Source organism: Enhydra lutris, unplaced genomic scaffold (assembly GCF_002288905.1).
Source record: "Enhydra lutris kenyoni isolate GAN:26980312 unplaced genomic scaffold, ASM228890v2 scaffoldscaffold2, whole genome shotgun sequence".
Classification (NCBI taxonomy): Eukaryota; Metazoa; Chordata; class Mammalia; order Carnivora; family Mustelidae; genus Enhydra; species Enhydra lutris.
In genome coordinates, this window is record NW_019154086.1 from 66147351 (window position 1) to 66163115 (window position 15765).

Genomic DNA, 15765 nt, shown 5'->3' on the forward strand with positions numbered 1-15765 from the left:
GCATTTTGCAAGCAATTGCAGGTGAATAAACTGGAATTTAGCTGACCCTCAGTCTCCTGCATCTACTCAGTTTTTCATGTTTGCTTCTCTCCTCGGGCAAAAGACAAAGTTCATGCAGGCTGGTGGCTTTTCCAGCCTTTACTATCTGCCAAGATTCATTAACTAAGACTGTCTTGGGTAGATCAATGCCACTCAAGGTGGGATCCATGAACCCTGTGACAAACAGTAACTGTTTGTTACAGGTTTCAAAACAGTAACTGTTTGTTACAGGTTTCAAAACAGGGTTTATTTGTTTGTTTGTTTGTTACAAGTTTCACAGGGAGATAAGCTCAGAAACTGACTGTAACTGGTCAGAAACTTACACAACAATTGTATGTTGTTGAATCTAATGATTTTTTTCAGGGACTTATATTTGGATGGTAGCTACAATTGCATGAGCATAGCATAACACATGGACTTGTTCTAATTACTATGTTGTACACCTGAAACTAATGTAACACTGTGGGTCAACTACATGTCAATAATAAATAAATAATTCAAAACTTTTTTATAAAGAGGGGAAAAAATGATTTGTATTTTATATATCTTTTTCTCATCCTATTTTCCTAGGAATTCATTATTATTACATTTTTTAAAATTATCAGTCTGCAAGGGGTTGGAAATTTTTAAAACTAGCTTTTCAGCACAGATTGGGAAACACTGACCTTGACCATATCTCTGGATACCAACTGGCCCCCTAGCTCTGGTGTTGTGAGGCTAAAACATCTTTAGGAGAACCAGGGGTTAACGTGTGTGCATGTGGCTTAGTTTTTCACTAGATGGCAGCATTATTTCAAAAATTATTTCAAAAATCAAACCAAGGTCACAGGCCATTCACACTTAGGGGAGGGTTGAAAACAATGTTCAAACAACAGACAGAAACAACAAAAGCTCTCATTCAATAGCTAGGTCCCTGCTCTGTGCTAGGCACTTTGCTGGATGTTTTATAAGAGCTCTCCCATTTAATACAAAACAATACTGTGAGTGGGGCATTCTCATCCTTCTTTAAAGGTGTGGAGAAGTAAAGAAGTTCACACAGCTTACAAGTGTCAGAGCTGACAGCAAAAAACTGGCTAGTCAGACTCCAGAACATGACGTCTTTCCCCCAGTCTGTGTAATTGGCACAAACTAGGCAGTTGGCAGCTATCTCCACACTCCACTCCTAACCCCCGCTCTACCGCTAACCCTGCCCATCTACAACTGGAGAGCCAGAGTGATACAATGTGGGCTTTAAAATAAAAAGTAACTCCATCACTCTTTGGCTGTGGTTCACTGCATGTGTCAGAGATAGTTTCCTCATCTCTAAAATAGGTACATTAATATCTATCTATATAGTTATAAGAATTAAATATAACATAGGTAAAATGTTAGCACAGTATTTAGTACACAGTATGTGGCTCAGTAATCACTCTAATTATCTATGAGAATAACTGAGGTTCTATAAGGACTAAATATATTTAATATATATAATATATATATATATATATTAAATATATATAATATATTTAACATGCCCTGCACTTAAAAGGACTACTTTAAGTTTCCTTTTCTCCCCCTTCTTGGCCTCAGATATTAGTAATTCCATGCATTTGCATTTAGCTATACACTGGGTCAAAATAATTTAATCTGCATGAAAAAATATCTAGTCATATATATTTCCCACTTCACCGGCTCATGGATACATCCCTAAGACTGGTATTAGGTTTTAGGTTTTCCTGTCTCAAAAGATCTCTGACGGTGGTTGTTTTTTTCTCTTTATTGTGATTCAGTTAACCAACCAAATACCTTCCTTATGGTCTCAAATGTCAGTGATCTATTTTCAGTCAGAACTTCACTGCTCTAAAAAGATGAGGCCATTTAAAATGTGTTATAGATTATCATTTGCTAAAATGTGCTGAACCAACAGGTCCAAAAGTCCTTTTTCACAAACAGATGTCAACTTCAAAAAAAAAACTTTTGTTATTTCTAATTTGAGAGTTTTAAAAGCATTGATTTGACCATTAGGTAACCAAAGAACAGAGACTTCACACAGAATCGGAACTTTTCCAACTGCCAAGCACATGGCATACCTGATCTTCCAGGGCTTCCAGAGTTTGATTGCAATTTCCTATTGTCACATTTTCTAATTTTATCTCTCCATACATAGTAATATTGCACAGCCGGGTTGCTCTCGGATTGCCCTCTTTGGTAAAAAGAAGAAAAAAAAAAAAAAGACAGCATTTGCAAAGACGGCTACTAGCTCCTGTACACATCCCCTTCTCGGTGGGATTGTGCTGCTCCTCCCACCAAGGAGTGGAGTCTGTTCCTCCATTTTCTGGATCTGGGCTGGACATAAACTTGCCCTGACCAACAGAATGTTCTGTGAGAGTTCCAGAACTTGGGCCTCAAGAAGACTTGAAGTTTCAGCCTTTGCTCTCTTGGAACACTGTCTCAAGACTATTGTAGGAGGAGGCAGCTCTGATCTATGGGAGGATGAGAGGCTATGCGGAAGAGAACAGAGTCAGTCCAGCCAGCACCAAAGTGCCAAGTGAGTAAGGATGTCTTGGACATTCCGGCAGTCCATCAACCTACAGAACTATGAAAAATCTAAATAATTATTCATTGGAGCCACAAAATTTGGGATGGTTTAATATATAGCAATGGGAAGTGAATCAAGCAGTCATTACAGGACAGTTTTAGGCAGATGTCCTTTGTCTTGATTTTTAATCTGAAATTCAAAAGACCATTCAACTATTTCCGACCTTTGAAGTCTACAAGGAAGGTGTGCCTTCCAACAACTAGAGGCATAAGGCTTTGATTTAGATGTGACGAGGGCTGAAAGATCAGAAATAATATGAAAAATTGCTACTAGATATTAAATTATATATTGATCCTTCTTTATCCAAATCTGAGTAACACCTGAAAGGCAAAGAGTTCTATTTTATTGTAGCACTTATCTGATATCTGGTTGACTCTCAATAAAAACTTTTTGAATCATTGAGTTTATATCCTGTAATTATCACTGAGCCAACCTACCTCAGTATCTTCCTGTGACTAATGCTTAAGAGCCAAAAACATAATCTGTATCAAACAAATGTGATGCCCCTTAATGAATATATTACTGATATTTTTTAACTATTCCTGATTTGGTAGCACACAGTTATTTTTTGTAGCTATATCTCTTATAAATTTTAATGAAATAAGGTATAGAAACATGAAAAATTAAGACAACAGGTATCCATAGACACACCATACAGTGTAAGAAGTAAGTACCAATAATATGAATCCCTGCTGCCTTTTACCTTCTGAGCTTTTAATCAAGAGGCTAGAAGAACCTATGTAAAGAACAGGATCATGAATATTGGAGTAGGCCTGTTTTTATATATGGGCCAAGGAAATTTGAATTCTGCAAATGAAATACTAGTCTACATAATCTCTTAGAATAAATAAGATAAAGAAACACAATGGGAAAGACCAATACCTGTAAGTAAGTGTTTCAAAGAGCGTTTGACATACACAAAAATAAATCTCTAAATAAAAAGTGAAATTCTCCCCCAGGGTTATTACTGACAGAAGATCTATCAAACGTTTTCACGAATGATCTAGAATTAGCAGTATTATTGAGATATCCTGTTCTGCAGGAAATCATGGTATCCTGCAGGGAGATGTGAGAAATATGAGGACTGGTCAAATGAAGGTCAATGCAAACAAAGTTGAGATAATACATTAAGTGAAAAATCATACAGCATAATGGGCTCTAAGCTGTCAGGAAAGGAATCTGTGCATTTTTCAGGACTACTCTCAGAAAGTATTACCCAGTACAGCATTGAAATAAGTCACCAAAATCCTGTATATCATCAGGGAGCATATTGGAAGTTTAAAAATGTTATTTGCTCCTTTATTCTTAGAATGTCTCTATGCAAGCAAGGTTGTCATGCCTCAAGGAAGGTATGATGAACCTGGAGAATGTTTCAAGATGGATAACTAAAATGACAAAGGAGATGAAGAATGACCAAGTGTGGACAGACTTAACTGAGAATCTCTACCTAGAAAGTTGAAGTCTGAAAGTAGATATGGTACTAATCTATAGTTAATGTTTAAAATTCAGACAAATTATATGACTCAATGATCAGATATTTAATATGTTCAAATTCTAGGACATAAATGAAACTGGGAAAATAAACCAGTGGAAGAAGAATTAAAAGGAATTTGTAACTGATCGATATAACAGTTTTTAGGGGAATTAGAATTATATGAGGTTGCATCCTAAACTTTGAACATGGGCATAATGAAAGGGAGCCAAACCCTTCCACTAAACCTTCTTTGATGCCTCTTCCAGGGACTTAATACTAGTTGGAGGGATGATAGGTATGACCCCCGCATAGTGATTCATATGCTTAAATAGGAGATGTTTGGAAAAACACATACCGTTTAAAGTGTCCTTATCACATCTTTGTCGGGAAGGTCCATATTTTCCTGCTGGAATTCTATCAAAAGTAAAAATCCCATAGGTACTGTTTTCACAGAAATTAGCTATCATGAAAAGAAAATAAATTTTTCATCATAAATTATACTTTTCTTTTTAAAATTTCAAACTAGATAAAAATCAAAGTTCAAAACCTATTCGGTATAATTTGAAGGCTAATAGAAGACTTTAGGACTCACTGACTCACCTGGGACTTTATACTTTATCTGGTTGAGTTGATACCATTAGAAAAACTAGTGTGTTAGATAACGGGTTCTAGTATATATAACCTAGTAGAGGTGGGATGTGATCACTAACACATCAGAAAGGATAGTGAAATCAGATTAGTTGAAATCTTGACAACTAAAGGTAAAGAACCCATAGTACCAAAAGGCATCATGAGGAGGTGGGTCAAAGCAAAAGACCAAAGTCATGGAGCATTTGAGATATACTCGCTTGTAGAAGTATAGGAAATTATTTCTAAGGCTCTGGATCCTAAGCATCCAGCATAAAGTGTACAGAGTATTGGGAAGTATACTGCAGACTGCAGATGAAGATGCAGCTTTGAAACATTATTTACAATATCCAAGACATGAAAGCAACCTAAGTGTCCATTAAAATATATATATATATATATATATATATATATATATATATATATATATATAAAATCTGTGTGTGTATACATATATGATTATTATCCAGCCATTAAAAAAAATAAGACCTTGCCACTTGGAACAACATGGATAGACTTAGAGGGTATTATGCTAAGTGAAATAAGTCAGATCGAAAAAGAAAATGCCATATTATTTCACTTATATGTGGAATCTAAAAAACAAAACAAATGAATAAACAAAAAACAGAAACATTTTCATAAATGCAGAGAACAGATAGGTGGTTGCCAGAGGGAAGAGAGTGGGGGGAATTGGTGAAATGAGTGAAGGGGAATGGGAGATACACGCTTCCACTTATGGAATGAATATGTCATGGGAATGAAAGGTACAGCACACAGAATGGAGTCAGTGGTACTGTAACAGTGTTGTATGATGACAGATGGTATCTACACTTGTAGTGAGAAGTTGTTGAATGATTATGTTGTACACCTGAAACTAATGGAACATCGTGTGTCAACTCTACTTCAATTAAAAAAAGAAATGGCAAATAAATAAATAAGAAATAAAAAAAGAAATGGCTTTGAACATTGATTCTGAGAGAGGACAGTCTGAAGTCAAACCACTAATTTAATAACATCTCATCCAGAAAAAGGATGAAAAAACAAAGACTTCATCTAAATGTATACTTGGATGGGAAGATGTACCTTGATTTCAGAAAAGTGAAATATGATAGAATTGTGATATTTGAAATGGGGTAATATAATGTATCACCAACTGAAAAAAGTGGAGGGAACCATACCACCCATTTCCCTGAAGTAGACACTAGAACCAGAAGGAAAAACATCTTTCAGTTTACAGAGAAACTTGATAGCTGGGAAATATACTAAGGGTATTGAACATATAAGTAAGTAGCCCAAAAAGAACACTACACTTTTACTATTAAACTAACAATCACATCTTAAAGCCACCATCATTAAGCCCATTGTTACTAAATCATTAACAGAAACTTCAAGAAGCTTTCCTGCTGTCCTTATTAACACAAGTCACCTAAACCTCATAGTACCAGTACCTAGTACCTAGTACCATCTCAAATAACTTACCAATTGTACATCTCCATCCTTTCCAGAAGTCTGGACAAATGCACCTGCCATTTTCCCAGGTTCCACCATTCCTGCAGAACTCCATAGGGATACTGGGTGAGGAGGTTGATAGCTCTAAAAAAACAACACAAATAGAATAGTACTTAGTACTATTAGTACTGGCTAATTAGTTTCTCTTCTGGGTCTGTGGTCCTTAATTTCTATATGGAAAACAATTACTTCGAGTACCACTGGAGAAATACTTTTTGTAAGATTATCATCAACAAAAATATACATTGAGAATCTACATAGGATATATAATGCCTACGAGAAGTTATGAAGACCAAAAAACTGTATTTGAAAGACACAATACTTTGATCAAGGAGATTAGGATCTACTGGGGAAAACAGATTATACAGATGAGATAGATGGATGGATGGATGGATGGATGAATAGACAGACTGGCCAACTAAGTCAGCATGCAGATTTGTAAATGCTATAAGAACACAGAAGAGAAATGTTGAGGACAGAGGTAATTTACCCAGGAAGTCTTTCTAGAAGAGGTGGTATCTGAATCAGATTTGAAGACTAAATCTAGAAAAGCCAGATTAAAAGGGATAGCCCCAAATAGGCAGGATACAAAGTGCAAAACCACAAAAATACATAAAGTTATGATATGTCCAAGGAACATGGCAAAGTTTAACAAATCAGGAACACTGGTTCTACGTGGAGCAGCAGGACACAAACTGATTGTGAGTGGGTTTATAGACTAAGCTAAGGAGATTTAGTCCTGTAAGAGTCTAGAGAGAGATTAAAACAAGGTAGTAACATAATAAGGTATGTGTTTTAAAAAGATACTTCAAGGGAGATGGGAAGTGACTGAGGGTAGAAGGCAAGGAAGGCCACTTAAACGGGGAGCAGATCTGGAGCAACGACTCTAAGGAAGTTAGATGTCAACAGATTCAGGAAGCATGCCTGGAACAGAATTGTAAGGATATCATGACCAAGTTATTTTAAGCTAGGCACACTGGGACTTTTTGTTTCTTAAAAAAAAAAAAAAGAAAGGTAGAAAAAAGAGAGCCAAACCAGAAACAGACTTAACTATAGAGAACAAACTGATTTTCTCCTAATGATTTTCTCAACATTTTTTTTTTTGTCTAGCTTACTTTATGGTAAGAATACAGCATATAATACATATACCACATAAAATATCTGTTAACCTTTACATTTGTTATTAGTAAGTGTTCTGGCCTACAGTAGGCTGTTAGTAGTTAAGTTTGGGGGGAGTCAAAAGTTATACACATATTTTTTTTTAAACTTTTCTCTTTTATAAATTTTTTCTTTTTTTGAGGGAGAGAGCATGTGCTAAGCAGTGCAATGGGCTGGCACCTCCTACCCTCACGTGGTTCAAGGTTTAACTGTAGATACAACATATCTAGTCATCTGATTTTAAAAAAAAAACTCCAAAGCAGGGGCGCTTGGATGGATCAGTCATTAAGCATCTGCTTTCAGCTCAGGTCATAATCCCAAGGGTCCTAGGACCAAGCCCTGTATTGGGCTCCCTGCTCAGTGGGGTAACTGCTTCTCCCTCTCCCTCCGCCTGCTGCTCTCCCTGCTTGTGCTCTCTCCTTCTATCTCTCTCCTCTTCTGTTAAATAAATAAATAAGTAAAAGCTTTAAAAAAATCAAACAAAAAAACAAACAAACAAATGCCAAGGCAGTTCAATTGGAAAGAAAACTAAAGATATACCTACCTATGACACAGAAATTCTACTTCTAGATAAATATGCACAATAAATGGCAACACATGTCCACAAAAGGATTTATACGAGAATGCAGGTTCTAGAAACATTGCTATTGTATGCCACTTAGATCCTTCCCTTCATATTTGAAGTATTCATTCCTCCAGCCTTTGTGAATTTTGGCAACTGAGAACACTTATCTGAGTCCTTTTCTAGAATTGATCTCTACTAAATAGAATCGTTCATCCAAGATCCTCATGATATGTGCCATGGCTGGTCAAAGCCAGAGAATAAAGTTTCATCCCCCTGACTCAAGGCCTCAAAGAGTATATTTTCCAAAGACATCTACACTACATATCTCATCTCTCATACTCTCCTTATAATATGATGATGACTTCTCCACTGAAAGATGGAGTTTGTGTTCCCTCTCCTTGACTTCAGCGGACTTTTATATCCGCCCTGACTAACAGAGTGGCAGTAATGATGTGACTTCCAGGCTAGATCACAAAAGATGATTTGTCTTCTACCTAACTCTCTATCACTCACAATCTATACCTTGGGAGATCTGAACCTACAGGTATCACATAAGAAATCCAGCTACTCTGAAGCCTCTAGGCTAGAGACATCAAGAGGAGAAACTACACAGAGACAGAGAAGACTAAGGAGTTTCAACTGTTCCAAGTTTTTGAATCTCCCTTGTCTGGGCACCACACATGACTGGAGAAAGCTCAAGATAACCCCAGCTCCAGCAGCCTTGTGAGGGCTACTTTATGGAAGATCCTAATCCAGAACCACCCAGGCATGCTGCTTCCAAATTCTGGGGCCAGAAAAACTATGAAAGATATTAAAATGACAATTTTCATTTTAAGTCACCAAGTTTTGGGGTAATTTGTTCTGCAGCAATAGATAACTAATACAGACATCAACACTGGAGGGCTTTCTCAACTTCAGCTTTCTTGTAATCTCCTTCTACCCAATTCTGACTCCATAACCACTCCCCCACCCTACAAGTATTGATCCCAACAGCACTTGTTGAAACTTTGATGCAGATAAATCTTCAATTCAGAATTTATCTTCCAGGGAACCCAATCCTGGCAGTTTTATTCATATTAGCAACTGAGTGGCTCAGTTGGTTAAGTGTCCAACTCTTGATTTTTGGCTCAGGGTATGATCTCAAGGTCCTGGGATTGAGCCCAGTATTGGGCTCTGCACTCAGCAGAGAGTCTGTTTCTCTCCCTCCCTCTCTCTCTCTCTCTTTGACACTCTCCCCCAAATACTCTCTCTCTCTAAAAATAAATAAATAAATCTTTTTTTAAAAGTTCATCAACTGAATAAACAAATTATGTGTATTCATATAGTAGAATATGATTATTTAGCAACAAAAAGCAATAAACACAACAACATAAATCAATCTGGAGAACATTACATTAAAAAAAGTATTCAGACATACAAGAGTAAATACTATTTAATTTTATAGATATAAGGTTCAAAAATAGCAAAACTAATCTATGGTGATAAAATCAGAACAGTGTTTGCCCAAGGGGGAGGGGGTAGGGGTGGGGTGACTGACTGGCAAAGAACACCTGCAGCTACAGCACAGAGAGAACACCGCCTAAATTTTAGCCAGATAAACATAAAACTTCACAGTAAAGGCCTGTGCCTCAATTCCTTTTACATAATACATCATGTCTGACTTTTAACCAAAAAAGTACAAATCATGTTAAAAGGCAAAAACACAGCCTGAACAGACATACCAAGCATGAGGACAGACTTGTATGTGGCAGATATTTTGGAATTATCAGACCAGAGATTTGAAATAATGATGGTTAATACGCTAGGAGGTCCAATGAAAAAAGTAGACAACACGCAAGAACAAGGGAGTAATTTATGAGATGGAAGCTCTAAGAAAGAACCAAAAGAAATGCTAGAAACCAAGAACACTGTAACAGAAGTGAAGAATGTCTTTGACAGGTTCATCAGTAGACTGGACAAGTCCAAGGAAAGAATCACTGAGCTCAAAAAAATGTCATTAGAAACTTTCTAAACTAAAAACAAAGACAAAACAGAGAGAGAGAGACAAACCATAAGACACTCTTAATCACAGGAAAAAAACCAAGTGTTGCTGGAGGGGAGGGGGTTAGGGGGATGGGATAATTGGGTGATGGACATTAAGGAGGGCATATGATGTAATGAACACTAGGTGTTATGTAGGACTGATGAATCATTGAACTCTACATCTGAAACTAATAATACATTATATGTTAATTAATTGTATTTAAATTTAAAAATAAATAAAATTTTAAAAAAATAAAAACAAGGAGAAAACAAGAATGAAAATTATAATGGAATATCTGAGAACTATGGGACAAAAGGTGTAACATACATCTAATGGAGTTACCAGAAGGACAGGAAAGGGAAGAAGGAATAGAAGAAATATTTGAAGTTTGTTTGTTTTTTTGTTTGTGTATAAAATTTTGTTTATTTATTCGAGAGAGAGTGTGTGTGCACATGACCACAAGTAGGGGGAGCAGCAGAGGGAGAGGAATAAGCAGACTCCCCACTGAGCAGGGAGCCCGATGTGGGGCTCAATATCAGGACCCTGAGATCATGACTTGAGCCAAAGGCAGCCACTTACCCGACTGATTCACCCAGGTGCCCCAAAATATTTGAAGTTTTATTGTCTGAAAATATTCCAAAATAAATGATAGACACCAAATCACAGATGTAGGAATCTCAGAGAACACCAACCAGGATAAATGTCAAAACCAAACCAAACCAAACAAACTTAAGCACATTCTATTCAAACTACAGAAAATCAAAGACAAGGAGAAAATTTCAAAAGAAGGATTAGGGGAGAGAAAACTTATCTGCAGAGAAACAAGTATAAGAATTAATTTCATTGGAATTCTCCTCAGAAACCATGCAGGAAATAAAAGAGTATAGTGAAATATTCAGTGTTGAAAGAAAAAAAAAACAATAAAGAATTCTGTATCCAAGGAATTATCCTTTAAAAGCAAATGAGAAATAAAGACCCTCAGAAAAACAAAAATTGAAGGAGTTTGCAAGAAATTTTAAAAATTCTTCAAAGAGAAGGAAATGATATAGGCCAGAAACTTAAATCTATATAAGAAAAGAAGAATATTAGAGAAGGAATAAATGAAAGTAAATAAAATTTTTTTCATTCTTAATGATAAGTTTATTCAAAATAATAATAGCAATGATAGATGAGGTGATTATAGTTTATGGAAAAATGAAATAAATGGCAAAAAAAAAGTTATAAGGGAAGAGAAGGAGGAATTGGAAACACCATATAATGAGGGCCTGGTACTATTCATTAGGCCATATATTGTTACTAGAAAGTGGACTTAGATTAGTTGGATTGGTTTTTTTTTTTAAGATTTATTTATTTATTTATTTATTTATAGAGGGAGAGAACACAAAAGTGAGGGGAGAAACAGAGAGAGAGAGAGAGAATCTCAAGCAGACTCCATGCTGAGTGCAGGGCCAGTGCAGGGCTCTATCTCACAACCCTGAGATCATGACCTGAACTGAAATCAAGAGTTGGGTGCTTAAGCAACTGAGCCTTCCAGGCACCCCAGACTTAGATTAGTTGTAAATGTATATTACAAACTCTAGATTAACCACCAAAAATTTTTTTAAATATAAAGCATATGATAAGAGAGGAGAGAAAGCAGAATTATATAAAATGCTCAATTAAAACCAGATAAGGCAGACAAAGACAATAGCAATGGAACAAACAAAGAAAAGAACATTAAAAACACTTACAAATATTATAAGATGGGGGGCACCTGGGTGGCTCAGTGGTTAAAGCCTCTGCCTTCGGCTCAGGTCATGATCCCAGAGTCCTGGGATCGAGCCCCGCATCAGGCTCTCTGCTCAGCAGGGAGACTGCTTCCTCCTTTCTCTCTCTCTCTCTGCCTGCCTCTCTGCCTACTTGTGATCTCTGTCTGTCAAATAAATAAATAAATATCTTAAAAAAATATTATAAGATGGATACTATACAGTGAATAAAGAACAAAACACAACTATATGTTGTCTATAACAAACCCACTTTAAATCAAAGGACACAGATAGTTTAAAAGAAAAGTGATAGAGAAAGATATACCATGACAATACTAATTAAGGGAAAGTTAGAGAAGCTATATTAACTTCACACAAAGCAGATTTCAGAGCAAGGAAAGTCATTAGAGATAAAGGACATTTCTTTCTTAATGATAAATGGGCTAACTCTCCAAGAACTAACAATCTTTGATAAGTGTGTACCAAACAATATAGTGTCAAAATAAGTGAACCAAATCTGACAGAAAGAAAAATAGATAAATTTGCTATTATAGTCTGAGACTTAAACATCCGTTCTTAGTAATGGTCAGATCCAGCAAACAGAAAATCAGTAAAGATAAAGTTGAACTGAAAGCACCATCAACTAACTATATCTATTTGACATTAAATTATAGTATACTTCATCCAACGATGTCAGAATACACATTCTTCTCAAGCACCCATGGAGAAGTCACTGAGATAAACTACATTCATATACCATAAATTACATCTAAACAAATTTCAAAGAATAGAAATCATTCCAAGTATGTTTTCAAACCAAGATGGAATTAAACTAGAAATCAATAATAGAAAGATAGCTGGAAAATACCCCAAATATTTGGAGATTAAACAACACACTTCTAAATGGTAAGTGGGTTAAACAAATCTCAAGAAAGCTTTTTAAAGTATTTTTCACTAAATGAAAATGAAAGTGAGATGCAGCAAAAGCAATGCTTAGAGGGAAATTTATAGCATTGAATGTATGTATTTAAAAAAAAAAGGAAGAAAGATCTAGAATTATCATCTAAGTTTCTACCTTGGGAAACTAAAAAGAAGAGCCAAATAAATTTAAAGGAAGAAAAAGAAAACTAATAATAAAAAATCAGAGCAAAAAATCAATGAAGTTGAAAACCAGAAGTTAATAGAGAAAATCAATGAAACCAAAAGATGGTTAGTTGGAAAGATCATTAAAATTGATAAATCTCTACTGAAATATAGAATATTCCTTTTTTTAAGATTTTACTTATTTGAGAGAGAGAGCATGAGCAGGGAGAAGAGCAGGGGGAGAAGCAGTCTCCCCATTGAGCGGGGAGCCCGGTGTGGGGCTCTATCCCGGGACCTCAGGATCATGACCTGAGCTGACGGCAGACCATTGACGAACTGAGCCACCCAGGTGCCCCAAGATACAGAATGTTCTGGAACTATAGTTTTCAAATCCCCCCAATTTTTTTATTCCTATATTTGTATTTAAAATACTTACCAAGGGGCGCCTGGGTGGCTTAGTGGGTTAAAGCCTCTGCTTTCAGCTCAGGTCATGATCTCAGGGTCCTGGGATCAAGCCCTACATCGGGTTCTCTGCTCGGCAGGGAGCCTGCTTCCCCCACACACACACCTCTCTCTGCCCTCCTATCTGTCTACTTGTGAGCTCTGTCAAATAAATAAATAAAATCTTTTAAAAAAATTAAAAAAAAAACTTACCAAAGTATCTAAATATGTGTTTCTAATTTAAGGCTGTTCTCTCACCATACTCTGAATGATATGTATCCTTCGAATGTAACCAGATTTGTTTTAGTCCCAACATATGGTCAATCATGTGCATTTCAATATCAAGATTATTCTGAAATGGTTGATTATGTTGTAGGTCAATGTGGTTGACAGTGTTTTTCAATCATCTATGGGTTCTGACTTTTTCCATTTATTCTATCAATTTACTAAAAGATGGGTTTATAATCCCTAACAATGATTATGGTATTTTCTGTTTTTCCTTTTAACTCTATTTTTGCAAGTGTAGTGAAATTTTGTGACTAGTCATATGTACATATACAACTGCTACATCTTCCTGATGAGCTGACTTTCTTATCATCACAAAGTATCCTTTTCCTCTATTATTAATCTTCTTTTTGACATATGTCACTTTTACTAACATAGCAACTTCAGGCTTCTTATGTATACTATAAACATGGTGTATCTTTTTACACCAATTTATTTTCAAAACATTTGTAGTTTTTTATATAACATGTGTCTACTGTAGAAAACAGTTAGGTACTGATTTTCTTTAAATCCATTCTGTTAGTCTCTTCCTTTTAATTGCATTATTTTGTCTGTATCATTTAGTGTAATGGTAAAATATAGATTCAATATCATGTTAAAAAAAATTGATAAATCTCTAGCCAGTCTAACCATGAAAAAGAGAAGGCACGAATTACTAATATCATATATGAAAAAGGGTCATCACTACTGGCCTCATGAACATTAGAAGAATAATAAAGGAATATTATGAATAGTTCTATGCCCACAGATTTGATAACTTAGATGAAACTGAACAATTCCTTGAAGGACAGACTCTACTGAACTCAAAAAAGGAGAAATAGATTTCTGGAATAGGCCTATATTGATGAAGAAACTGGATCAATAACCTTCCAAAAAAAGGCACCAGGCCCCATCTGGGTTTACTGGTGAATCCTACCAAATATGTAAGGAAAAACCGATATCAATGTTTAACACTCTCTTCTAGGAAAAAAAAAAAAAAGGCAGAAAAAACACTTCCTAACTCATTCTACGAGGCCAGTGTGACTCTAATACCAAAATCAGACAAAAGCATTACAAGAAAGAAAAATTACATATCAATATCTCACATGAATATAAAGGCAAAATTCCTCAACAAAATATTAGCAAACCAAACCCAACAGTATATAGAAAGAATTAGATACCACGATAAATTTATTCCAGGTATGGATTTATTCCATATTTATTTATTTTATTTATTTATTCCAGGTATGCAAAGCTAGTTCAACATTCAAGAATCAATTAATGTAACAATAAGAGACTCTTAATGATAGAGAACAAACTGAGGGTTGATGAAGGGAGGTGGGTGGGAGATGGCTTGATTGGTGATATATATTAAAGAGGGTCTTGTGATGAGCACTGGGTATGGTATGTAAATGATGAATCACTGAATTCTACTCCTGAAACCAATATTACACTGCATATTAACTAAGTAGAACTTAAATCCATTTTAAAGTCAATTAAATTAAATTATCATAACAGGCTGAAAAAGAAAAATCACATGATCACATCAATAGATACAGAAAAAGGATTCAACAGAATCCAATTTCCATTCATGTTAAAAATTCTTAGCAAATGGGAAACACAGGGGAACTGTATCAACTTGATACAGAACATCTACAAAAAACATAAACCCAATCTCATACTTAATGGTGAGAAATTAGATGCTTTCCCTTAAGATGAGAACATGGCAAGGATTTCCCTTCCCACCACTCTTATTCAACAATACACTGGAAGTCATAACTAATGTAGTAAGATAAGAAAAGGAAATAAAATGTATTTCAGATTGGGAGAAAGAAATAAAAGTCTTTATTCAGAGATGACATAATTACCTATGTAAGAAATCTCAAAGATTCACCAAAAAAACTTCTGGAACTGATAAACAATTAGAGCAAATTTTGAGATACAAGGTTAATATGCAAAAGTAAATTAGACTTGGATTTTAAAGCACAATACCATTTACATTAACACCAAAAAAAGAAATACATGAATATAAATCTAACCAAATATGTACAAAATCTATATGAGGAAAACTATAAATGTCTAATAAAAGAAATCAAAGAAATTCTAAATAAGTAGAGAGATATTCCATGCTCATGGATAGGAAAACTTATTATTATTTAGATTTTCAATTTTTCACAGCTTGATTTATAGATTTAATGCAATTCCAATCAAAATCCAAGCAAATTATTTTGTGAATATAAAAAAACTAAAGTTTATATG

General features: G+C 35.3%; 1 protein-coding gene across 2 annotated transcripts in view; it reads right to left on the reverse strand.

Moving 5' to 3' along the window:
• Positions 1–15765, reverse strand: part of LOC111152205 (adhesion G protein-coupled receptor G7) — a 67779-nt gene that overhangs the window by 41002 nt on the left and 11012 nt on the right. Inside the window, exons 2-4 of one of the 2 annotated variants that reach the window (XM_022510603.1) lie at positions 6198–6311; positions 4447–4551; positions 2109–2221 (exon numbers count right to left, since the gene is read on the reverse strand). In XM_022510603.1, the coding sequence (XP_022366311.1) occupies positions 2109–2221; positions 4447–4551; positions 6198–6311 (332 nt within the window). The remainder of the gene's footprint in view (positions 1–2108; positions 2222–4446; positions 4552–6197; positions 6312–15765) is intronic. The other variant, XM_022510600.1, reaches the window with a different exon arrangement.